This window comes from Falco punctatus (assembly GCF_963210335.1).
Source record: "Falco punctatus genome assembly, chromosome: 4".
In the NCBI taxonomy this organism is placed as follows: domain Eukaryota; kingdom Metazoa; phylum Chordata; class Aves; order Falconiformes; family Falconidae; genus Falco; species Falco punctatus.
In genome coordinates this window covers 47,136,738-47,161,681 of record NC_137583.1, presented here as the reverse complement: position 1 = coordinate 47,161,681, position 24,944 = coordinate 47,136,738, and the positions used below count along the sequence as shown (strand labels likewise).

General features: G+C 62.1%; 3 protein-coding genes across 4 annotated transcripts; all 3 read right to left on the bottom strand.

The window, feature by feature from the left end:
* Positions 1-1,215: 1,215 nt before the first annotated feature.
* RAX2 (retina and anterior neural fold homeobox 2) lies at positions 1,216-8,019 on the bottom strand. The gene is made up of 3 exons (XM_080385195.1): positions 6,592-8,019; positions 4,064-4,314; positions 1,216-2,226 (listed from the first exon to the last, which is right to left on the bottom strand). The coding sequence occupies exons 2-3, from the start codon at positions 4,304-4,306 to the stop codon at positions 1,783-1,785; spliced, it is 687 nt and encodes a 228-aa protein (XP_080241321.1). The 5' UTR covers positions 4,307-4,314; positions 6,592-8,019; the 3' UTR covers positions 1,216-1,782.
* Positions 5,857-15,262, bottom strand: LOC308062920 (complexin-3-like). 2 transcript variants are annotated; one of them, XM_080385189.1, is made up of 4 exons: positions 14,078-15,262; positions 13,383-13,470; positions 8,028-13,030; positions 5,857-6,618 (listed from the first exon to the last, which is right to left on the bottom strand). In XM_080385189.1, the coding sequence occupies exons 1-3, from the start codon at positions 14,233-14,235 to the stop codon at positions 12,809-12,811; spliced, it is 468 nt and encodes a 155-aa protein (XP_080241315.1). In that variant the 5' UTR covers positions 14,236-15,262; the 3' UTR covers positions 5,857-6,618; positions 8,028-12,808. The 2 variants fall into 2 exon arrangements, with proteins under 2 accessions (XP_080241315.1, XP_080241314.1); XM_080385188.1 differs by lacking the exons at positions 13,383-13,470; positions 14,078-15,262 and having other exon boundaries at positions 8,028-12,811.
* A 165-nt stretch (positions 15,263-15,427) lies between these two features.
* On the bottom strand, positions 15,428-19,566 carry MATK (megakaryocyte-associated tyrosine kinase). The gene is given in 12 exon segments (XM_080385168.1): positions 15,428-15,754; positions 15,895-15,981; positions 16,355-16,550; positions 16,660-16,733; positions 16,909-16,993; positions 17,076-17,175; positions 17,331-17,396; positions 17,489-17,582; positions 18,557-18,776; positions 19,103-19,218; positions 19,371-19,511; positions 19,513-19,566. Coding segments are annotated over 12 exon segments (1,404 nt in total). The 5' UTR covers positions 19,552-19,566; the 3' UTR covers positions 15,428-15,568.
* Positions 19,567-24,944: the final 5,378 nt, after the last annotated feature.

Genomic DNA, 24,944 nt, shown 5'->3' with positions numbered 1-24,944 from the left:
CAGCCGGGGGACAGGGGACGAGGAGAAGGGTCTCGCTGGGGTCAGTGCCTCTCCTGGCCCGGTGGCATCCCGGCCGGTCCCGCCAGCCCCTGGGGCTGTGGGGTTGGCAGAGTCCAGCCCCATGGCTGTTGCATTGGGGTGAGACCCCCGGGGTGGGGGGCTGTGGCCAGGGGTGCTGGTGCTGAGTGCAGCCTGGCCCATGCAGGGACACAGTGGGGATAGGGCTGCCCCAGCAAAGCTCTGGTGTGTGGTGGCCATCGGCTCTGAGGTGGGAAGATTTTCTGGGGAAACAGAAACAGGACAGCGCTCGCCTTGCTCCCCTGGGGACCCGGGGCTACCAGGACACCCCAGGGACCCGGGGCTACCAGGACACTCCAGGGACCCAGGACACACCAGGACACCTCAGGGACCCGGGGAATACCAGGACACCTCAGGGACCCGGGGAGCACCAGGACACCCTAGGGACCTGCGGCCACCAGGACACCCCAGGGACCCAGGGCACTTGCTCGTCCAGGGCTTCTTGCTGTCCTGGCCGTGCTTTAGCCCCTCAAGCCACCATGGGCTCAGCCATCTCCCCCAGGGCTGTGCTGGCCCTCACCACCACTGTGAGGGTGCTGGTGACGCTGGCTGTGCCCTGAGCCCCGGCAGGCAGCGGACAGGGTCCCCCAGGGCTGCAGAGCCACGCTGGGGAACCCTGGGGACGTGGCACCTTGTCACCACCACCCTGCTCCCACCTAGCAGGAGCCGCTGGCAAGGGGTAACCGGAGCTTCGGCACTCACTGTCCCCTGCCACGAGGACCCCAGGGCTCCCAGCCAGCCCCCTCCTCTTGCCAGCCCCAGCCGGGGGCCATTGGGGTTCTGCTGCCGCCCACCCTCCCGCCAGCACAATTACAGCAGCTCTGTGCCACCAACATGTGGCCAGGCGGGCACTGCTGGGGACCAATTAGGGCAGGTGGGCAGCAGGCGCAGCCCCCGGGGGACGGCCGAGCAGATGCCCCTTGATGAGCCGCCGAGGCCAATCTGTGGCACAAGGCTGGTCCCAGCCCGCAGCTGGGGTCACTGGTGCCTGGCCCCAGCACCAGCCCGAGGGAGCAGGATGGGAGGGTGCCCGGGGACGATGCTCCTGCATCCCCCAGAAAGCTCCTTCCCGGCAGCGCACTAACGAGCAGCACCGCTAATGAGCGGCACAGCGGGCAGGGTCCCGACTCCAGCATGCGGCATCCGTTCAGCTTATCTCTTTACTCACGATACAACCGTCTTCTCCGTGCCAGCGCACCAACCGGCACAACCGGCACCGGGCCTTGACGTGGCTAAAATATCCCCCCAAATACTCCCTATGAAACTAGAGCTTTTCTGTTCTGTTTTGTTTAAATCTGCAGCATTAAAAAAAAAAAAATTAATAATAACGGGGAGGGGAAGGGGTGTGGGGAAAGGAGGTGTCCAGCCAGGGGCAGTGGGTGGCCTGGTGGGATGCCTGAGTCTCGGCCAGACCCTCAGCCACAGCCGGTGCCTCGGCAAGGCAGAGTGGCCGTGGGTGGCTGTTGGGGTGCTCCCCCCAGTGGGGTCCCGCCAGCACCCCGTCTCGCTCCCCTGCCACCCACGGTGCTGGCACGGTGAGGGGGAGATGCAGGGCTGGCACGGTGTGGGGGGAGATGCAGCCGGGCATCCCTGCCCTGAGCTGCCTTTGGTCCTGCTGAGCATCCCACCGTCACCCCCCTCGCCCACCCTGGGACGGCGCCGGGGCAGGAGCCGGGGTCCGGCAGGGCTGGAGGGGAGCGTTCATCAAATGGGCTGCCAGGTCTTGTCAATGGTCTGAATGTGCTCCTTGGCTTTCATGCGGAGCGAGGCGATGCTGGAGCTCCTCTGGTCCACCTCCTCCAACGGGTACTTGTCCACAAAGGTGGTCCCGCACTGGTAGGGCGCAGGGGCCATGGGCTGCATGCCCTGGGCCATCGGCGGGGGGGTGTTGAGGAAGGAGTGCCCACCATAGGGGGGCTGCAGGGCCTGGGGGGCTCCCATGAAGCCGGGGATGCTGTGGACTGTGGTGGCGCTGGAGATGGGGGACGTCAGCCATGGGTCAAGCGGGAGGGAGTTGCTCATGGGCCCCATGTTGGGGGTCATGGGAGGCCGGTTGAAGGAGAGCACGGGGGTGTCGTGGAGCTTCATGGAGCTGGCCTCCATCTTCTCCTGACGCCTCCACTTGGCTCGTCGGTTCTGGAACCAGACCTGCGAGGTGAGAGCCAGGGTGAGCCCCACTGTGCCCAGTCAGTCCCTTGCAGCGTGCCCCACCTGCCCTGCCCCATGCGGGGTGCCCCACGTGGGGTACCCTACCCACTGTGCCCCACACACAGTGCTCCACCGGGGTGTCCCATATGGGGCATCCCATGATGCAGGGGGTGCTCCGTGCGTTGGGTCCCACAGGGGGTGCCCCCCAGGGCTCCAGCAATCCCCCGCATGCTGCACCTCTGCCCAACCTCCCCCACAGACCCCAGAGCATGAGGGCATCTCCCAGGTGTGGAAAGCAAGAGGTGTCACCGTGCGGCCCCTGCCATTGCTGCTCCATGGGACCATGCGCCTCAGCCCCATGAACACCCATACAGTGCCCAGGATGACGTTACCTGGCCCTCAAAAGCCCCTCCATAAAAGTTTTTAGCAGCCAAACTTCCTCGGTTGCACCATAACCCAGCAGGAATGAGAGGGATGGGTGAGGTGAGGCCGGTGGTGACATCCCACCCTGCAGGAGATGCTCCTTAGAGTGCTGGTCCCCTCGTCCCCAGAGCCACCAGCAGCACAGGGCACCGGCCATCTGCTGCGTGATGCAAATGGGCGGTGAAGGGGGTCTCTCCCATGGAGTCACTGGTAGCCACTGGGCTATAGTGGTGCAAACATCACATTCAAAGATGGGCAACCAAGCTGGAGCACAAGTGCTAGGAGGAGCGGCTGGGGGGTTCAGCCTGGAGAAAAGGAGGCTCAGGGGGGACCTGATTGCTCTCTGCAACCCCCTGGCAGGGGGCTGGAGGCAGGTGGGGCACGGTCTCTTCTCCCAAGTCACAAGCGATAGGACTAGAGGAAACGGCCTCACATTGCACCAGGGGAAGTTGAGATGGGATAGCAGGAAAAAATCATTCACTGCAAAGGATGTCCAGCACTGGAACAGGCTGCCCTGGGAAAGTGGTGGAGTCCCCATCCCTGGAGGGGTTTAGAAGACGTGAAGATGTGGCACCTGGGGACATGGCTCAGTGGTGGGCTTGGCAGGGCTGGGTTAACAGTTAGACTTTGAGACCTTAAAGGTCTTTTCCAACCTAAATGATTCTGTGAGAGCTCAGCAGCGGTGTCCCTGTGGTCCAGACCTCGCCACAGCAAGGCTGCATTGTCCTGGACTGGGGCTGAGGCCTGGGAAACTCGGTTCATTTGTAAGGGGATTACTGCTCTGCTTTGCAGTGGCTTTGTCACTTCTTCAACTCCTTGACCCCTTCCGTCTCCCTGAGCTCACCCCATCAGTCCCAGGGTGGGTGGGGAGCAGACCAGGCGGACTCTGGGCTCTTCCCCAGGCTGTGCATCCCACCCACCCACCCCATTCCCTCCAGAACCTTCTGCAGCCCAGGGGGCAAACCTGCCCAGCCTCACCCCAGAACTGCCCTGTTCCAACCAGCCTAAAACCCCCAAATCCATGAGGATCTTGTGTTTTCTCAGCGCTGAAGACCTGGGAGTGGTCACGAGTGGCTGAGGTTTGGCTGCTTTCCTGTGGGATCACCTGGAGGGATGGGAGCAGATGCCACCGGGGGTGCGGGAGGTGGGGGAAATCTCTCTTAAAAACCATCTCTGTGCCCAAACTGGCACGTGGGCTGAACTGAGACCTCGTGGAGGAACAAGGCTCGGCCATTAAACCCCTTCTCTGGTTTTGGCAGAGCAATGTCTCGAGCAATGGGGAAACTGAGGCATGGAGCACGGCGGCGGCAGTGGAGCTGGGAGCAGAACAAAGCTCTCCAGCGCTGGGGTGGTTCTTCTGCCACCGCCCGGGGGACAGGTCCAGGGTGCTGAGGCCACCAGGCGTCCTCCCTACCTGCACGCGGACCTCCGGCAGGTTGACCTTCATGGCCAGCTCCTCGCGGCTGTAGACGTCGGGGTAGTGGGACTTCTCAAAGGCGCGCTCCAGCTCGTGCAGCTGGTAGGTGGTGAAGGTGGTGCGGTTCCTCCGGTGCTTCTTCTTGGGCTGCTCCTCCTCGGCGGCAGCCGGTGGGGTGCCCTCGCCGTCCCCCGGCTTCCGCAGCTCACCCAGGTCCCCCTCACACTTATTCAGGAACATGGTGGTGCCTGCCAGGGTACCGGGGGGCTTAGCTGGGTGGGCGGGGACATCGGAGCTCCCCATGCAACCCCGGGTTGGGGACAGAGGGACAGATGGACAGATGGACGGGAGGATGGGGTGGCCCCAGGAACGGGCTACACAAAGGTCTGATCCTGCCTCCTGCCGCAGTGTTATCCCGGGGCTGTGGCTCCCAGGGAGTGACCCAGGGGCCTGGGGACCCCATCCTTGGCTCCACTGAGATGCCCCCTGGCCAGCGTGCCCCCTGAAGCTAAAAGTCAAATGTCACCTGAAGTGGAGGATTTAATGGAAGTGCCATCACTGAGAGCCAACCCGACCCCCCCTGCCCTGACATGGAGGGGATCAAGCCTTGGTCGGGTCCCTCCTTCCAGCCCAGCTCCTCTCCTCCAGCCCCTCCCCCCGTGGGCTGGGAATCGGGCCCCGAACCACTGGAGGACCCAGTGCTGGTCCCCAAGCATGGCCAGAGTGACCTGGCGCTGTCCCCCAGCTAATCACCTTTTTTCTGCACGATTATAAGCATTTTCAACCCTTGCAATGTTTCATCTTTAAGCTTTTTATCCGGCATCTGAAATCTTCCTGCAGTATTTGCTGGGGATTAAGGGTCCCTTTCTACCGCGAGGAAAACATGGAAATGGGGCAGAAAGACGTAATCCCGGGGCACTTCTGCCAAGGAGAAGGCGCCGCATCGCCTGGAGCCACCAGCAAACGTTTGGCTAATGCCAATGGGGAGGAAAAGGGAGCCTGGGGGTCCCGAGGGGGCGGCGTGGGTGCTGGGTGCTCAGGCTGTGTGTGCGGGGTGCCTGTGCCCAGCGAGCGCCCAGCGGGCAGCACGGGTGCGAGCAGCGCCTGCAGCCAGCACGTGTCTGTCTGCACCCCGGGACCCGTGGGCTGCCTGCGTGGGCAGGGCTGGGGGGCTGGGGGTGCGCACGGTGGGGCACCAGAGGGCACGCGTGCGGTGGGCTGAGCGTGGGGTGGAACGAAGTGTGTGCGCAGCGTGGGTGTGCGTGTGCCGGGCAGTTTGTGCTGCGTGCCCACTGCATGCAGCGTGCGCAGCGCGGGTGCAGCGGGCAGTGCTCAGGGTGGGGTGTCTGCGTGCTGTGCGCACAGTGTGCGCAGCGCAGTGTCTGCACCCGCAGCATGCAGGGCGCAGGGCGTGCAGCGTGCACACCTCCGGGTGTGTGCAAGGAGCGCAGGGCATGCAGAGCGTGCAGGCACAGCACGACTCTGTGCACAGTACCTGTAGGCATGCAGTGTGTGCAGTGGGTGTGTGTGCAGGGTGTGCAGTGCCTGTGTGCGCAGTGCAGGCGCAGCCAGGGCATGCAGTGTGTGCAGGGTGTGTGTGCAGGGTGTGCAGTGCCTGTGTGCGCAGTGCAGGCGCAGCCAGGGCATGCAGTGTGTGCAGGGTGTGTGTGCAGGGCGTGCAGTGCCTGTGTGCGCAGTGCAGGCGCATGCAGGGCATGCAGTGTGTGCAGTGGGTGTGTGTGCAGGGTGTGCAGTGCCTGTGTGCGCAGTGCAGGCGCAGCCAGGGCATGCAGTGTGTGCAGGGTGTGTGTGCAGGGTGTGCAGTGCCTGTGTGCGCAGTGCAGGCGCATGCAGGGCATGCAGTGTGTGCAGTGGGTGTGTGCAGTGTCTGCACAGTGCATGTAGTGCCTGTGTATGCAGTGCAGGTGCGTGCAGGGCATGCAGCACACACCATGCAGCACCGCACACGCTGCGCATGCGGATGTGCAGTGTCTGTGCTTGCAGCAGGTGCAGCATACCCGACGTGCCGTGTGTGCCCGTAGTGCCCACGGGTGCTGTGCCTGGCGCCCCTGTGGCACGTGCTGGCTGCGTGGCATGTACAGTGTGGTGGGCGCAGTGTGCAGAAAGCAGGCAGCGCGTGCACAGGGGCCGTGAATGCAGTGCACAGTGTTTGCAATTTGTGTCGCATGCAGCGTGCGGTGCACGTGCAGCACTGTGCATGCAGCATGTGTGCCGTGTCAGCATGTGTATCACTGGGAGCTGCTGGCCCCCCAGGACGCCCCACGGCCCCTCGCAGGGGGTGCTGTAGCCCCGGGGGGCTGCAGTCTCAGGGTGCCCCAGGGGCAGCCATGAGTGGGAGGAGAGGTGCTGGGTCCTGCACCCTGGGGCGCCCTGAGGCAGGGGTGTGTGTGTGCTGGGGTGGGGGCAGGGACCCCATTATCACCATGCAAGCATCCCAGTGTGTCCTGGGGCTGGGGATATGGGGAGGGGCTGGGGTCCCCCGCTGCCATCCCCCTCTCACTCACCCGCTTCTCATTTGCGCAGCTCCGCACCTGCAAGGAGAGGGGAAAGGGGGTAAGCACCCAGAGCCCCAGCCTGGGGCACCCCCCGACAAGGGTCCCAGCACCCATCAGGGCCCCTCCTGCCCTGTCCAGCCATGTCCTGCAGCCCCACATGGGCCAAGGGGACAATGGGGCAAGGGGGGAGCTGGGGCAATGGGGGTGGGTGTGATGGGCACTGGGGGGGGACAGGGGAGACAGGCCGGGGGGGGCTGGGGACAAGCTAGTGCAGGCGGGAGGAGAGAAGAGGTGGGGCAACGGTGAGGGGACAGGGACAAGATGTGGTGATGGAGGTCAGGGCCAGGGCTGGGGGCAGCCCCCATCGTCCCCCCGACCCCGTCTGAAAGCAGAGGAGGCTGAAAACACCGGGAAGGAGAGCGAGCCCCGGTGTGGGAGCGGGAATGAAGCGGAGAACAGCAAAATAACCACGGCAGAGACAGAGCAACCTGGCAGCACCGACCCTGCGGGGTGGGGGGTGCGAGGGCTGGGCACCCCCACATCCCCCCGCCCCGCTCTGCCTGGGCCTGGCCAGGGACATGGGTGTCCCTGGGTGTGGAAGGGGGGACGTTGGTGGGCTTGGGCTGGGGGACGCCAGCACCGGCAACCCTATAGTGCCCATCCTCCAGGGACTGCCCCTGGGCCCCCTGAGCCTTTGCCACTGGCATTTTGGGAATCCTGCCTGAAAACGGGCAGCGGGGAGCAGGCACGGCAGGGAGAGCCCCCTCCCCGCTCCCGTCGGACATTTTCCTGCAGCCGCCGTCATCCCGGCAACAAATTTTGGCTTTAAGCCTTTAAGCTTTAAAACTGTGCCGGGAACTGCAAGGACCCCCAGCCTCAGGAGGGGTTTTCCCCCCCCTATACTCGATGCCCCTCTGCTGGGGGGCTGCAAGCTGGCGGGGAGAGGGCGCCTGTTATTAAAGACACCCAAAACAGCAACCGAAAAATGGCATCGAGCTCTGGTTGAAGTGGGTAAAAAGCAAATGTTTCCCCAGTGCTGGAAAGCAGCAGAGCATCAGCGAGGACCAGTGGCCTCCGCTGGCAGCCCAGGATGCGGGGGGGACAGCCCCAGGGCAGCCCTGGCTTTTGCTGGGTCCCATTTTTTTTGCCGGGTCCCATTTTTTTTGCCTGTGAAAGCCCATCTGGGTGCCAGGATTTGGCCCCCCTGGCTTGGGCTGCCTGGGGCGGGCTGTTCGCAGCGGTGCGAGCATGGGTGGCTCCTGCCCTCTGGCCCCGGGTGCAAATCGATGCGAGTGATGCTGAGGGGTACCCAGCACCCGCTCCCCAGCCCCCAGGGAAGGGTGCCAGCCCCGGCCCCGGCCCCAGGTGCACCCCGGGGACAACCACCCTCTCTTCCAGCATCTTCCCCCAGCGCTTCCTCCCGAATCAGAATAAAACGGCGTTACCTGCTGGGCCCAACTCGGCTTTTCCAGGAGTATTTAACTTTGCCGGTCCCTCCTGGGAACCAAACAAGCGGCTCAACCTCACCAATCTCGCAGCTTTGGCAGCCAAAGTTGCCTCTAGTCTTCTTATTTGTCACAGAACCACCGCGCTAAGGCTCGGGAGAATCTTTATTTAGTGTTGCAGATGTCACCAAGGCACCGCAGATTGGAAATGAGTCCAAAGGATTAAGACGAGGTTATTAATTGGAGGCCTTCCCCTTTAAGAATGATTGACAGTTACTTTCTGGACAAGTAATTGCTCTAAATGTCCCCCCAGCGCGGGTCCGGGGGGGCGGCGGCGGACAAAGCCCCGAACTGCCTTCCCCACTCAGATTGTCTCCCCACAAAGGCGTCCTGCTGGAGTTTGCCTTGTAATCCCCTCATTACGGGCGAGGAAAAAGAATTAGAAACAGGGGGAGCGGAGAAGAAAGGCCGGGGCGATGGGGGGGAGGGGGGTGGATTTCCTTCGGCTGCAGGGGCTCTGCCCCGGGGATGGGGTCCAGGACAGGCGCCCCAAGCTGTAGTGGGATGGGGCTGCTGTGGTGGTGGGTGTCGACCCCCCCAGCTGGGGATGGCCCCGGCAATGGCCCCGGTGGGGATGGTGAACCCAGTGATGGCCCCGGTGATGGCCCCAGTGGGGATGGTGAGCCCGGGGATGGCCCCGGTGGGGATGGTGAGCCCGGGGATGGCCCCAGTGATGGCCCCGGTGGGGAGGGTGTGCCTGGGGAGGGCGCCGGTGTGGGTGGTGAGCCCGGGGATGGCCCCGGTGGGGATGGCCCCAGTGATGGCCCCAGTGGGGATGGTGAGCCCAGGGATGGCCCCAGTGGGGATGGCCCTGGTGATGGCCCCAGTGGGGGTGGTGAGCCCAGGGATGGCCCCAGTGGGGATGGCCCTGGTGATGGCCCCAGTGGGGATGGTGAGCCCGATGATGGCCCCGGTGGGGAGGGAGAGGCCAGCGATGGCCCCGGTGATGGCATGTGGCCCATGGGCTCCCAGTGATGCTGCCTGCGGAGCCCTGCCCGCCTGGGGACCAGGGCTGGGGACCAGGTGTGGGGATGGGTGTAGCAGCCAGCAATGGGCACAGGGTTTGAGGGCTGGGTAGAGGGTCTGGGGACCTGCTATGGGGTCTGGGTGTGGGGACCGGGTGGAGGGACCAGCTGCAGGGACCAGGCACCCTGACCAGCCTTGGGGACCTGGTATGGGCACCAGGCACGGGGACTGGGGCAGGGACCAGGCAGGGGACCAGCTGTGGGGACCAGCCAAGGGGAGCAGGCACCGCGTAGTGCCCATGGCACTGGCCATGGGGGTAGTTCATGGACATGGGACCGAGCACCTGGACCAGGCATGGGGACCTCCTGTGCGGACCAGCTGCGGGGTCCAGCCATGGGGACCACCCCTGGGGGCTGCCCACGGGCCCTGGCTGTGGGAGTGTGGGGCAGGGGCGGCCGGGCTGGGGGGCACAAACATCGTCCCTCTCCCCCCTGCTCCAACTGCCGCCCCAAGGACCTTGGCCCCAGGGACAACGGGAGCATCATGACGAGGGCCCTGGGGTGCTCTGCGTGGGGCTTGCTCGTGCCACCCGGAGGCCCCTGTCCCGCTGGGGTTTTTTTTTTGCTCTTTTCTTCCTCTGTTCACTTTTACTTTCTCCCAAAAGCCTCTTCCTGCCACCTGCAAATGCTGCCGCCCCCGGCCACCGTCTTGGCTTCCTCCCACTCCCTTCCTCTCCTCGCCACGGTTCCCCTTTCAGATGGCAAATGGCACTGTGGGGCTTTCGGACCCCCCACCCCCCACCCCATGCCATGTGGCTGCTGGACTCACACGGGTCCGTGCACATCCCCCACCCCCCCCAAGCTGCTGCCAGCCAGACCCCCCAGCCATATCTGCACCCCAGTTTGGGCCCCGAGGCCACCCCAGTGTCCCTCCTGGGGGGGGGGGCATGCACCCCGTCTGACACTGCTCTGGGGACAGCATGATGCTGTCTTGGAGGTGGCATGCCGCCACCCTGGGGACAGCATGGCCCCACACCAGGGATGGTGTGACATGGCTCTGGGGACCACCCAGCCCCTGGGGATGGGGTGACACCCCCATGCCAGACAGCGCAGCCAGGGCCCCACCTGCAGCAGGCATGTGCAGGGAGGTTGGGGACATCCCCGGGGGGGTTCGGGGACATCCCTGGGCTCAGGGATGACATGTGGGGCTGGGGAGGCAAACTAGCACCCGGACCTGCAGCCCCCACTTGCCCAGAGCCAGCGCTCAGACCCTCGCCAGGCACTGCGGCAAGCTCAGGAGCTGGGTCCCCTGCCTTGGTGGCCCTTGGTGGCAGCCCCCGGGGTGCCCCCAGCGCCGGAGGGCGCAGGGAGGTGCTGCCATGCCGGGACTCCTGGGGCACCAGGGCTGGTTTGAGGGGTGGGGGGCGCCCAGCTCGGCTGTGGCATCGCCCGCCAGCGGCGTGCGCAGCACCGGCACCGCTGACCGCCGTAAGGTGTTGGCTTGCACGGGGGGGGGGGGGGAGGGGGGGGGAGGCCAGCAGGCTTATTTGCCAAATGATTATAATTGCCTTTTAGGAGCAGATAGCAAATTGATTTGCTTCCTCGTCCAAGGCCCGTAATCGCTTCATCACTTTAAAATATTAATGCTATACTTCTTTGCTAGTTTCCCAATTACCCTAATTGAAGGCAAATTGGTTAAGAAGGTGCAATGCAGAGTATCAGGGGGTTTAGTTCACTCAAATGACAGTTTTAAACCTCCCTAATCCTATTAGTGGGCAAAGCTGCTAACGCTTAGAGACGCTGCGTCAGCTTACCGGGGCGGTGGGGCCGGAGGCGGGGGTCGGGGCGGGGGGCGGCCGGGGGCCACCAGCCTCACGTGACCAGCTCGGCCAGGGATTTATCACTTTTTTAGTTCATTAAGAGGCCTTGGGCAGGCGGGGAGGCGGCAGGGGTGACCCAAAAGGGTGCTGAGCGGGAGGCAGGTGGCAGCGTGGGGAGGGCGGAGGGGGGGGCAGGACGATTAGCCAAGGAGACCTGGCGGAGGGTCCTGACCCGAATCCCAGCTGGCGCTGGGAGCCCCCACGCAGCCCCACTGGGAGCACTGGGAGCTAGGCTGCCCGTTGGGGCGCAAGGGGCCCTGGCGCAGAGCAGGGACGGAGGACCCTGCTGTGATAGGGCGCGTTGGGGACCGTGGTGCCACCATCCCAGCAGCGGGCAGGCGGTGCTGAGCGCCCACGCCGGGGGGAGCAGGGATCTGGGGTGGAACAGGGCTGTGCCAGGTGCCGCGGCTGTTGCTGCCCCATGCTGGGGACTGTTGGGGTCACGGGTGGCCCCAGCTCGGACAACACGGGTGGATTTTTGTGCCCAAATGGGAGATTTTGCAAGTTCTGAAGAAAGGCTGGAGAGCAGGGGTGGCAGCGGTGGCAGGGATGGCAGCCACCAAACACGAGGAGGCTCCCGGGTGCCTTCCTGACGCGCCCTGGGATGCTCCAGCAGTCACCAGCCCCTTGGCTGGTCCCTGGAGGGTGGGTGGCCGGGGTGGGAGCCGAGCACCTCGTACACCCTGGGACCTCCCTGCTGGAGCTCCTGCAGCTCCGGGTGCTGCAGCCGGGGTGGCTGAGACCTGTGGTTCTTGCTCTTGTGACAGCTATGAGCTCCACGGCCCAACTCCCACCACCCACCTGCGCTGGCTTCAGCTGCCCCCTCGCCACCCTGCCACCGCCACCGTGGGCAGCCTGGGCAGGCTCGTCCCCACAGGCCTTTCCGGAGCAGATGGCCCTGGCGTGGGGAGGACGGAGGCGGCTCAGCGCGTCCTTTCTTTCATGCAAACACAGCGTGACTCCCCGGCAGCTCCTGCTCCGGTGGGGAGGTGCTGCTGGGGCCAGCGCTGGCGGTACATTTTACAAGGGTTCAGCTAGCTTAGTCCTCAGGGACAGGCGACTCAGGCAGATTAGACCTCACTAAAATAGGCAGGTATTAGTGATCTCAGCAGCCCCCAGCCTTCCGGCGCAGCGGTGTTTAAGCCAGTGCCGCTGCCGAACACCCAGGAGCGAGTCCCCAGAGGGGCAAGAGGCAGCGGAGCACCAGGACCCCAGCCAAAGGGACCCCCTCGCTGCCTGTGCTGGCAGGGGGATGCTCGAGGCGGGGGTAAATGCTGCCCCAACCCCACTGGTGCTGCCCCCGAGGGGGGTCCATGGCTCCCACTGGCTCCCACACTGGGCTGCGGCAGTGGCTGGGGTCTGGGGCAGAAGTGGGGGCACGGATCTGGTGGCTGAGTGCCACACGCCGGTTGCTGGCTCAGGGACACGGGGGGCACCCCCGCTGCAGCAGTGTCACCGTGCCCTCCCCACCCCACGCAGGACAGGGCTCGTGCAGACGAAGGGTACGGCAGGAAGACCAGGCTGGTGCTGGTAACACCACATTTATTGAGCCAAACGGCGCGTGCAGCCCTGGGGCCCGGTTCTGGGGCCGGTGGAGCATCGGGGACCACCGCCCGCCCTGGCTGGGGGCTCACAGCAGTGGCACGGCAGGGAGGGGCTTGGCCAGCGCAGCTGGAGGGGACCCAGGCTTCCTGCAGCCCAGCACCCACCCGGCGCAGCCCTCAAAAGCCACAGGGAATGGTTTTGGGGAGGGAAACCCAGCCCCAGCACGTGTTGGGACCTCCACCCCCAGGTATCACTCCTGGGGGGCAGGGGGGGGGCAGGGACTGAGCCCCAACACTGCCAGTATCACCTGCCGGCAGGGTGGGCAGCGATGCTACATCACGGCACACTTCTCCTTCACCTCATCCACGCCGCCCAGCGCCCGGTCCCGCAGCGCCGGCAGGTCCAGCTCCCGCAGCTTCGTCAGGAAGGTGAAAGTCCCGGTGGCACCATCCTCCTCCTCCTCCTCCTCCTCGCTGTACACCATGGCAGCCAGCTCCTCCGGCAGCTCCACCGCGCCACCGGCCACGTGCAGCTGAGCATCGTCCCGCTCGTCCTGCGCATGGGTGGGAGACGGTGTCGGGGTTGTGGGCAGAGCCGGGCACCCACCAGCCATGGGGTGAGGGATGGGGAAAGCAGATCCCTGTCCCTCAGGGCCAGCCGGGCGCTGCGGGGCACTGGGGATGCTGAGGGGACACTGGGACTGTCCAGTTCCAGATTTGGATGGCTGGACGGACACGCGGGCGGGCAGGTGGTGCAGACGGAGACATCAGCCGTTTGCTGCCCTCTTCAGGAATCATCTCCCATCCCGGGGGAGGCCAAGCAGCCACCCAGCCTGGGGCTGCCCCAGAGGGCAGGGGGTCAGGGGAAGACCCCCAAGGTCTCACCATGGGCAGGTTGGTCCTTACCTGGGCCAGGTGGTACTTGTCCCGCAGGTGCATCCGCACGGTGGCCCGCTCTGCCTTCCTCTGTGCAAAGGCCTTGTCCCGCTCGATCCTGCAAGCAGCAGGCACCACGCTGTCACCCCCCATCTCACCAAATGCCCCCCACCAAACCTTCCCCAGGCATCACCCTGGTTCTCCAGCAGCAGCATGGCTGTGCCAGCCCTGAGCCGGGAGAAGGGGATGCCAAGGTCTGCAGCAGGGTTGCAATAGGGATCTGAGGGCAGGGGCCACATCCTGTCCCAGCACCCAGCAGAGATGCTGAGTGAAGGTGCCTGTTGGTGGGACTTCCTCCTCCTGCAGCCTCCTGGATGCCGGGCCACTGGGTCCCCACAGCACCCAGACCCACAGAGGTGGGACCTTAATGCAATCCTATGCTGGCTCCTGTCACCCCTTGGCTCTGTGGGTGCTGGGCTGGCACCAGACCCACACTGCTCTGGGACACTGACACCTTGGGGGTGCCCCTTGTCACCTGGGTGCACCAAGCCTCATGCCAGCACCCATGGGGGCTTCCCACGCCACAGGGAGGTGTGCTGCAGGGCACCCGCTGTGCCTCTTCCCTTGCCCCGCTGCCTCCCTGCCCCACCCTGGGGACAGCCCATGGCAAGTAGGACCCTGGTCTTGGTGCAGGGGGACCCCAATGATCCCCGGTGAAGCCTTACTTCTCCTCCAGCAGCTGCCGCTGGTACTCCTCAAACTCCTCGCGGGCCATGCCGTTGGGCAGCGTGGCCGCCTTGCCGTCCTTGGGGGGTCCCTTGGGTGGCGGCTCTTCCTTGGCCCCCCGAAAGCTCTTTAGGGCAGCCGTGAAGAAGGTGGCCATGGGTGGGCAGCTGCGGCAGCCCGCGCCCCACGGTCCCTGCGCAGGGCCAGCGCCTGCAAGGTCAGCGGGACCGGCTGCCCCAGGGGCGCCGCGGATCAGGGCCGGATTAAGGCATTAGGAGGGGAAGCCACAGCCACCAGGGTGGGAAGACCTTCCCATGCTGCGCGCTGCACCCAAGGGTGCTTGGGGGGGGACGGCGGGGTGGGGAGACAGCGGGGGGCTGCCAGGGTGATGGGGAGGTGGAAGGAGCCACCGAGCCCCAGCGCAGCCCAGGTCAGGCTGAAAGACCCTCCCTTCGTTGCTCAGGCCCCGATGGAGGGCAGCGCCCACAGGGTCGGATCCTGCTGGGGGGCCCTGCGCCATGGGCACCTAGCACCACTGGCACTGGCAAGAAGTTGGCGCAGAGGAGACGCGAGAGGATTAATCGAGAAAACCCAATCGAGGGTCAAGGGACTGGAAGGAAGACGAGGCGGCAGGCGGGGGCACACGCACGCACACGCACACGCGCGTGCGGCCCCGTTGCCCCCATTAATCCCAGCTCCACTGAGACGTCGAGATTGCTTGGGAGCTGGCGGGGCCGGGGGCTTCCCACTGCCGGAGGACGTGCCCCGCTGCCATAATCTATATGCAAGCAATTCCCATACAGACTCTGATTAAACGAATAATCCCTGGCTGCGCAGAGCCCCGAGGGGAGAGGGGCCAGGCTGTGTGCAGGGGGCTCCGAGGGCCAGAGCTCCCAGCCCACCCAAGCCTTTCGCTGTGCTTTGCCCGGCCCCAAGCGAGGGATAGGCCTAATTTGAGCCCAGAGGCTTAAAGATGCTGTTGAACTAATTTCTTTGGTTTAATCAAAAAGCTCAAATCCGTGTGGTTTTAGAGCTGGCTGCAGCCGGCGTCCCCGTGCGGGGCCGGGGGGCTGGAGCGGAGCTGCGTTGGGGCTGGGCTTTGGGCTTTCATCCTCCAGCGAGCAGAGATGTCCCATCCTGTCCCCTGTCACCGGGAGGGGCAGCTCGAAGGGACCCCACGTGTGGCACATGCTACCCGGAGCTGAGCACGGTATCTGCGGTGTGTGGCCCCACACCACCCCAGCAGGTCAGGGGAGGTGGACCCCCAGGGAACCTTCTCTGGGCCGCGTGGTGGGAAGAAGGACCCATGCCAGGATGGAGGGAGGCTGTTACCTCCTCTTTGGGTGCCCTGGGGGAGGAAAGCCTCCCCCCAGCTGCTGCCCCATCTCCGCCAGGACAGAGCGGTGCCACCGGCCACCCCTTGCCACACCACCCCCAACCCTGGTGGTCCCGGGGTCCTTCTGCCATGGGTCCTGGGAGCCAGGCAGGGGTTAAATATCCTTCATCAGGTGCTTCAGTTCCTTCTGCAGCTTCTCCATGAGTTTCTTGAAGGACGGCCGCTTGCCTGGCTCCAGCTCCCAGCAGCTCTTCATTAGGGCATAGACGGCAGGCGGGCAGCCCTCGGGGGGGTCCATGCGGTACCCCTGCTCCAGCAGCTCTGTCACCTCCTTCAGGCTCTGACAGGATGGAAAAGCCAGCTGGGACCCCCACTTCCCCACCCCACCGGGGCCCATCCTGGCCAGGGGACAGTGGGGTGTCCCTGTCCCATCGGTGCCAGTGGGGTGCGACCTGCGGCATGCCCCGGCACAGCACTCACCAGCTTGGGGTAGGGCGCTCGTCCGAAGGAGAAGGTTTCCCACAGGAGGATCCCGTAGCTCCACACGTCCGACTTGGAAGAGAATTTCTGTGGTGGCAGGAGGAAGGGGAGGCTGAAGCCGGCCAGGGGCCACGCGGGGTCCCCTTCCCTCCCTGAGCGCAAGACAGGAGACGGCGCCTGCCCGCTGCCAGCTCCAGCCCCCCAGAACCCCCTCCCTTCCCATCACTCACACGGCCCTGGGTCCATCCTGCCGCATCCCACCAGAGCTGCCCCAGTTCCCACTGCACAGCAGGGCAAGCGCTGGCCAGGACAGAGCCCCTGTTCTGCGAGTCACAGGGCTGAATGTGCCAGAAGCCACCACGGGGCAGAGCCGGGCCGGTGGGACGAGCTGGTGGACCCAAGGGGGTAAGCTGCTTTGGGAGGACCCCCTGACCCACCCCCCCTTCCTACCACTGCTCACGTTGTGTTTCAGGGCCTCCGGAGCCGTCCACTTCACGGGCAGCAGAGTGGCGTCCTTGCCCTTGGGATTGACCCGGGCCAAGCCAAAATCGCTCACTTTGGCCACGTTCTCCTCGGAGATGAGGATGTTGCGGGCAGCCAGGTCCCTGTGCACCAGCTTCTTGGACTCCAGGTAGTCCATGCCCTGAGCCACGTCCCTGCCATGGCCAAGCGAAGCAGAGCGCAGTGTCACCACATGTCCCCTGGGGCTGCCCAGAGGGACACAGGGCACCAGTCCCCAGCCCACAGGGAGGAAGATGGACTTACAGAGCGAACTGGAGGAGCTGATGGGTTGGGACAAGTGCCCGGCCCCGTGTGCGCAAGAAGTTCACCAGGTTGCCCTGACAGAGGAGGAGAAATGCATAAGGACCGACAGCGCGCAGCTGCTCAGACTTTGCCTCCCGCAGGGGCTGCAGCACCCAGCATTCATCCAGCTCGGCCCCCAGATGGGGATTTTGCCCTCCAGCCTGAGTGGTGACGAGTCCCGATGGCCGAGGACCAGCCAAGCGCTGTTACCTTGCTCATGTACTCCATGACGATGTAGAGGCCGTTGTGCAGGATCACGCCGAGCAAACACACCAGGTTTTTGTGCCGGACCTTCCTGAAATGCAGGGGATGTGAGTCAGGGGGGTGCCAGGGTCGTGGGGCAGGGTCAGGCTGTGTCCCCCCCGTGTGGCACTCACGTCATGGCAGCTGTTTCAGTGAGGAAGGCCTGGGCAGTCACGTCACACTTGATGTTCTTCACAGCCACCTTCTGCCCCATATACTCTCCCCGCAGGACATCTGGGAGGGGACATGGGGGTCAGGCTCAGCACCACACCTGACGTCCCACTCCCAGGCTGAGTCCCCCATGCCACGGGATGGGGAGGGGACATCAGCAGGTGCCATTTGGGGAAGCCCACCACCAGGGAACCTCCACACCCCACCTTCTCACCTACCTCCAAACTCTCCTTGCCCGATGCGTTCTCCCAGCGTGAGGTGCTGCAGGTTCAGCAACCAGCCGGCTGAGCACAGGCACAAGGGCAGGTTAGCAGGGGCCACCAGCAGGGCCTTGTCCCCAAAGCCTGGACAGCGACCCTCTCCCATCATTCCCTACCTTTGGCTAACTCCTCCTCGGCCGACTTCATCCCAGTTTTTGGTTTGGGCTTCACCAGTTTGGTGCAGATGGCTCCCTGCTCCTTCATGTAGTGCTGCCGATGGACAAACAGACCGAGGTGATGCGGCGGTGCCATCTCTTACCCCCAAGCTCGGGGCATGGAACCAGGAAACGTTCACAGGATGCTCCGTGGGACCCCAGTACCACCAGTACCCTCAAGGGGCTGGGACCCCCTTCAGCTCGGGCAGCACAAACCGCCACATTTTCCCCAGCGGCACGATTCACAGCCCACATCTCAGCCCTGCTCCCCTCTGCGCACAGCCGGGAAACACCGCAATGGACCACGGGCACCATGAGATGCTGCCAGCAAGGCAGACGGCAGCCGACGTGGCTACAAGCCCCGGCTGGCGCTGCAGTGGCCGAGGGCAGGTTCCAGAGACGGCCGGGGCGGAAGCGGTGGGGTGGCTGTCGCAGCTACAGAGCGGGGCCGAGGCAGCCAAAAGGGGAAAGGACCCACCCGAAAGCAGAAGTTGTGTCTAAATGAGGAAAACATAGGGGAGTGCAACCCTCTGGAGAGGAGCCGGGCAGCAGCTATGAGACAGGGTGAAGACAGACCGTGAGGAGCTAATGTGGCAGCCCGGGAGCCCTGCTGGGTCAGCAGAGGGGAGCTCAGAGGGGAGAGATGCAGCAGAATGCCTCAAGCCTCGTCCAGGCTCAGAGGCTGCCAGGACCTCCCTTCTCTAAAATGCCCTAAGCCTCGCTGCTGTGTGAAGCACCAAATGAGCAGGGATGGGGGGAAACGTAGCCCTGGACAGGGGACAGGGGCTGCTGCCAGCTGGGCTGGCTCACAGCAGAAAGCATCCCTGGGGCCTCCCAGATCTGTCCAATGCACCCCAAACCGAGCGGGAACCGCAAACCATTGGCAAGGATGGAGAATTCCACCAGGTAACAAAACACAACGAAAACCATAGAGGGACAGGGACCTGCCGCTGCTCTGAGTGACCCCACGAGGTTCTCACCCACGGTCTGGTGCTGGCAGGGCTCGCTGCCTGGGGAGGGGGGTCTCACCTCGATCATGTCAATGAGGTTGGAGAAGTACTGCTGGCTGTCGATGCTGAGCGTGTTCTCCTCGTGTACCACGCGGTAGTGGATCACCTCCTTGCCAAAGCTCACGCACAGCACATAGTCACCGGGGTGCCGGACAGACTCACGCACCAGGAACAGCCCGTCCTCGGGGGGCTGCAGCTGCTGCACTGCCTCCACCCCGGAGATCTTCCCATGGAACCAGCTGGGGAGAGGAGCATTGGGGAGAAGGGCCATGCTGGCAGCGAGACGGGGAGAGCAGAGCCCCCTCCAAAGCTGCACAGACCCCACTGCATAAAACCCCTCCCTACAAGGTCCATCCAAGCTGTGTGGGCACAACTGGGGGTCTTGAAAGTCCTGTGCTGGCTCCAGCAAATCCCTCCATTGCCAGGGCATAGCTCCAGGCTGCTCTGCCCCCCGCTGCCCAGCCAAAACCTGGCTAGGGGGGAACGTGCCGGACTCATCCACAGCTCCCAGGGTCTCACCTGGGCTGCTGGCCCCCCACCCTGGATCCCCCCAAGCTGTACTCACGGCATGAGGCTGAGCTTGGGGTCAACACGGATGGCACCACGCTCCCGCAGCGCGCTGGCCGCCAGCAGCCCCTCCTGCCCCGTCTCGTTGTGTCTGGCACGGTACCAGCCTTTGCCCTGGGGACAAGAGGGTTTCAGGGTAAGGGAAAGAAGAAGGGATTCTGCTGGGGACAGGGGGCTGGTGCTGTCAGCTCAGCTGACGGCACTAGGGTCCCATCCCCTCCGTGCCCCCCCAGGGCAGCATGCCGCTGCAGCACCCACGGGCTCACCTCCACGGCCTCAATGATGGTGACCACGTCGCCCTTGCGGAAGGCCAGCTCCTGGGCCTTGGGCTTGGTGTGGTCGTGCTTGGTGACACACTGCGTCCCCGAGGGCCAGTGTTTCTGCAAGGGAGAAGGCAGCATCAGCAAGGACAGCGAAAGTTGGCCCCCCTCCACCTCCCACAGCCATCGGGGTCAGCCCCAAGGACCGTCTGAAGCCCTGGCTGGAGATAAGGGGCACTGGGCACAAGCCGATGTTGGCAGGGGAAGTGCTGGCATCCCTGTGGCAGGGCTGCTCACCCCAGACATGGTCGGCTGTCGGCACACCAGGGACTCCCTGTCCTCCCCTGCTGCCACCTGCCAAGAAAAAAACCAAAGGCAGTTGTGGAGAGATGGGGCTGAGCTGGCCCAGACCTGGCCACTGCTGCTGTCCCCACAGGCTCCTCCGGCCAACGCAACTGCTGGCAAAGCTGTCCATCGTGTGGACCAGCCCGCGCCGTAGGACGGAGAACAAGGCTTGGAGCTGGCTGCAAACCCTGCTCGCACCGGCTGTAAGCCAGGGGACACTCCTGTCTCAAACCCAGTCGGGAGCAGGACCCAGCTGTCCTGGCCCGTGCCCCTTCTCCCCGCCTTGGAGCCCAAAGATGTGCTCCACCACCCACCGGCACTGCTGGCTCGAATATGTGCTCCACCACACACCAGCACTGCTGGCTCCACAGGAGCCCATCATCGTGGCCGCAGCAGGGAATGCGGTTTTACCAGGAACTTGTTTTTTCACCTCCTGTTTCAGCAGCTCCAAGTCATCAGGGCCACAAGAGGCACCAGCTGCAGGGGCCCCGCTGACAGGGGACGTGGCAGTGCTGGCGCACGGGCGGCCTGCTGCAGGGGAGAACGCTGACAGGCAGGGCTGGGCTGAGGTGGGACTATCACATTCACTGGCTGTGGGATGATTGCACAAGGTCCCCGTGCTCCCCTTGCCACCAACTTGTCACACTGGGATGCATGTGACCATGTTCCAATTCAACATTGTGCATCTTCTCCTCCTGGAGCCCTTCATCCCCAGTGCCACCTCCACAGGAGGATCAGAGACTCACAGAAGGGTTTGGGTTGGAAGGGACTTGAAAGCCCATCGAGCTCCAGCCCCTCTGCCATGGGCAGGGACACCTTCCGCCAGCCCAGGTTGCTCCAACCTGGCTTTGAACACTTCCAGGGATGGGGCATCCACAGCTGCTCTGGGCACCCTATGCCAGCACCCCACTGCCCTCACCGTGAACAATTTCTTCCCAATACTGAACGTAAATCTACCCTTTTTCAGCTTACAGCCATTCCCCTTTATCCCATCCCTATAAGCCTTGGTAAAACGTCTTTCTCTGTCTTTCTTGTAAGCCCCCTTCATATATCGCAAGGTTGCAGCCAAGTCTCCCCAGAGCCTTCTCTTCCCCAGGCTGAACAACCCCAAGTCTCTCAGCCTGGCTCCATAGCAGAGGGGCTCCAGCCCTTGGACCACTTCTATAGCCTCCTCCGGACCCACTCCAACAGGTCCGTGTCTTCCTTGTGCCGGGGACCCCCCAGCTGGACACAGTGCTCCAGGTGGGGTCTCACCACAGCAGAGGGGCAGAATCCCCTCCCTCAACCTGCTGGCGATGCGGTCCAGGATACAGTTGGCGTTCTGGGCTGTGAGCACATGTTGCTGGCTTATATCCAGTTTGTCAACCACCTGTAGCCCCAGGTCCTTCCCTGCAGGGCTGCTCTCAATCCATTCATCCCCCGGTCTGTACTGATACTGGGGACTGCCGTGACCCCCGTGGAGGACTTTGCACTTGGCCTTGTTCAGCTTCATGAAGCTCACATGAGCCCACCCCCCCCAGGCTGTCAAGGCCCCTCTGGACAGCATCCCCTCCTTCCAGTGAATCAACTGCGCCGCCCAGCTTGGTCTCATCTGCAGACTTACTGAGGGTCCGCTCGATCCCACTACACACACCACTGATGAAAATATTAAATAGTATCGGTCCCAGTGTGGACTCTTGAGGGACACCACTTGTTACTGCTTTCCACCTGGACATTGAGCCATTGAGAGTCATCACACATTGACAGCTGCATCTTGTTGGATCCTGTAGAATTATTTATCTTCAGGTCGCTCAGGTGGTCTTGAACCTGATTTTCTCCTACAACGGGAGGGACTTTGTTTCCCCAGTCCCTTTCTTTAGAGACATGAGAGATTACCACCGAAAACTGAGCCAGTGAGTACCTCACCCTCCTCCTTGCTGGTTGTCACCAGCTCTCCCACCTTATTTTAAGGGGGGGACGACACATTTTCTTTAATCTTCCTTTTACAGCACAGGGGGCTGGAGGGGGGACTTCTCACCTGCTGGGGCACTGACCCCAAGCCTGTGCCCTTGGTGGCACTGCCAGGGCTGCCGTGCATCCTCGTGCCACGGCATCATCCCCAAACCCACCACACTCTTAAAAGTAAAGTCACAGCTTCTGTAAGTTTTGTTCTGATTTCAGCACCCTTCTTCCAGATCCATTTTGCAGCTGAAATCTCTCTCTGCCTCTCTGGCCCCTTGGAAACTTCTAGCCAGAGCAGGACGGTGTCTCCCAGACTCTGCTGGGCTGGGAGCGGTGTGGGGGCTCACTCAGCTCCTTGGAGCAGCGATGACGGTCTTTGTTCTATTCCTCTTTTGGAGGTGAGTCACAGTCACTCCTCTGCATCACTGGTGGTAAACCCCAGCCTGTCTCCGTGACGGTGAGGATCTGAGAACGTACCATGTGGTCCTGATCCAGCGCAACAACAACAAAGAGGCAACTGCAGCTGTTGCAAGGTTAATATCAGCGGGCAGCAGTTGTATCTGTTCCACAAGCCATTGTTAGCTAGCAGAGACATCCGCTCAGCCTGCAGCCCATCTGTGCCACGTGTATTATGTCGGTGGACTTAGAGATGCAAAGGCAGCCACCCTGTGCCTGCTCCCATCCAACGTGACTGGATGCAGCTCAGCTCACTTCCAGGATGGGCGAGGATTTGACGGGCACAGAGCTTAAGGATGGGGTCTGCTCCAGACCTCTCACCATGGTACAACCTGGTACAAGGAGGGACATGCTGGCTGGGCCAGGAAGGACAACATCAGCTCTGACAGTTGGTCCTTCATTTTCTGCTCCTCTGGGACAGTAATTTCTGGGGAAAAGCAGCAACTGTTTGCCCAGTCCTGCCTGAGTGCAGACAGCAGGTGGTGCTCAGAAGGGACAGATCCTCCTCTCCGAGCACCCAAAGGCCCAGCTTCTCTTCTGCCCAGCTGGCACTAGGGCTCAGGGTGCAACATGCAGCCCAACACGGATACCGGCCACTGGCAGAGCCTGGAGCCCAGCCACCAGCAGGCAATGGCAGTGAATCACCTTCCTCCGGGTGACACTCACATGCCTCGTCCTAAAGCACCTATTTGTTCTTGGAGATGTTTAGATTTAGACAAGATATTAGAAAGAAATTCTTCACCGTGAGGGTGGTGAGATGCTGGCACAGGGTGCCCAGAGCAGCTGTGGATGCCCCGTCCCTGAGATTGTCCAAGGCCAGGTTGAATGGGGCTTGGAGCAACCTGAGTTGTGTAGTTGGGTAGTGGAAGGTGTCCCTGCCCATGGCAGAGGGTTGGAACTAGATGATCTTCAAGGTCCTGTCCAACCCAAACCATTCTATAAGTCTATGAATCTATGTTTGATCCATGCAGTTCCCATCGCTGGAATGAACACTCCCACAAGCGGCATGCATGGGCAGAAAGCCTGGGAGGAGATATTTCTCCCTTCTTTGTTTTGGAGCTGCTCTACGCACTTTTTTTTTTTTTTAATTAGTTAACCTGAGTACTTGGAATGAGGGTGAGAAGCACAGAAGCACGGTGGGATTCAGTGGAGCCATCCCAACCCTGGACTGGAGAGTTCAGGCTAGTTTCCAGCACACAGTTATCCCAGCTGTGGAGCTGCCAGGACCCAATGGCACAGTAACAGAAGAGGGGACATTGGCAGCCTGCACCTCTGCACTGAGGTTGGAGCTGGATGCGTTATGGACACGCCTTTGAAACACAAACTGGAGAACTTCTTTATCAACACCCAGCCGCACTAAGGGTCACTTGGACAAACGGCAAGTACAGCTCTTTTGCTGAAAAATCAGGTGATGCCTGACCATTTTCTCCACTGAGAGAAACAGTCTTAACCATTTAACCACGCTCTTAACACTACACCACCACGTCCATCCCTCTCCACTGGCAGAACAGACCCATCAGCCTCCCTCAGCAACCCTAACAGAGCCTTGCACTTACCTCCCAGCAATGTCCATGCAGGGCCCTGGGGGCAATGATGTCTTGGGGTAGCTCGCAGCTATGCCTGGACTTAGATTCCTGAATTCCTGGAGAGTAAATTCTCTTTCATACGGAGCAGCAAAGCTTTATTTTCAAGGGCATGCTCCCAGAAAGAGCTACTGCGTTATTTCCTGATTTCTCTTCTGGTAAGGGCTGTAGATGCAGCGTCCCAGAGGTCCTAGTGCCTGCCGCCTGCACAGTCAAACATCAAGCATTAATCAGAGGTGACTCATTGTTTGACAACACTTAAAACAACTTTTACCCTTTGAGGGCACAAGTACACACCCTCGCCAGACATGAACTGGGAGATCACCAGATCCCATATCCTGGAGCACTGTGTAGCACTCACAGAAAATTAACGATCCCTGGGACCAGGGATCCCGAAGTCTAATCCCGTCTCAGCACTGTCTTCTGTGAGACTTTGGGGAGGCTGATCCAAGATCATGGCTGCACCTTGCTGGTCTATAGGGGATGAAAACACAGATGCATTGCAGGCTGGAACAGGCAATTGCAGAGACACTTTTAAATGAGAAGCACCATCAAATGGCAGTGGCTTATCTGTATCCTCCAGCATCCGCAACTAGCGGGGAGGGAATAATCGCCTCTGCAGCTCATCATCCCAGCCAGAAAGCTGGAGACCAGTTTTGCACTAATGTTTAACATTTCCAATATTCTGAGCAAAATGTTGAAAAGGAAGAAAAATGCCATTTCAGGCAAACACAATACTTCATCCAGGGGTCTCGATTTTTTCTGTGTACTTTTCTGTTTTTAATAAAATGGTGCTTAAGCCTTCAAAAAATACTGGCAATTCAAGGGCAAAGGCAGTGCAGAAAGACAGTATTCCAAACTAGCCAGTAGTTTGAGCTCCTGATTATATTGTTCTATCAACAAACAATTTCCCCAAGCCATTCAAGCCAGTCTGTTCGTAGGATTCTTGGGACATGTTTCCCCAGGAGCACTCCTTGCATTATCCTCTGAATCTGTAAGGATGGATCCTTAGTTACCAACTCTCTTCAAGCTTGAGAATAAACACAAGAGTACATCATAACAGTGCTTGCACCACACATCTGGGCTCAGCACCAGATCTCCTGGGGTCTGCACAGTACTCGCTGCGACACAGATGTTTCATACTTTCGGGTTTTGCCACATCCTGTCGTTGTTACAGATGTGACCACGGCCCAGAGAACTCGGCATCATGCACAAGGAACAACTCATTCAGGTTGCATAAATGGGCTTTCCCTGT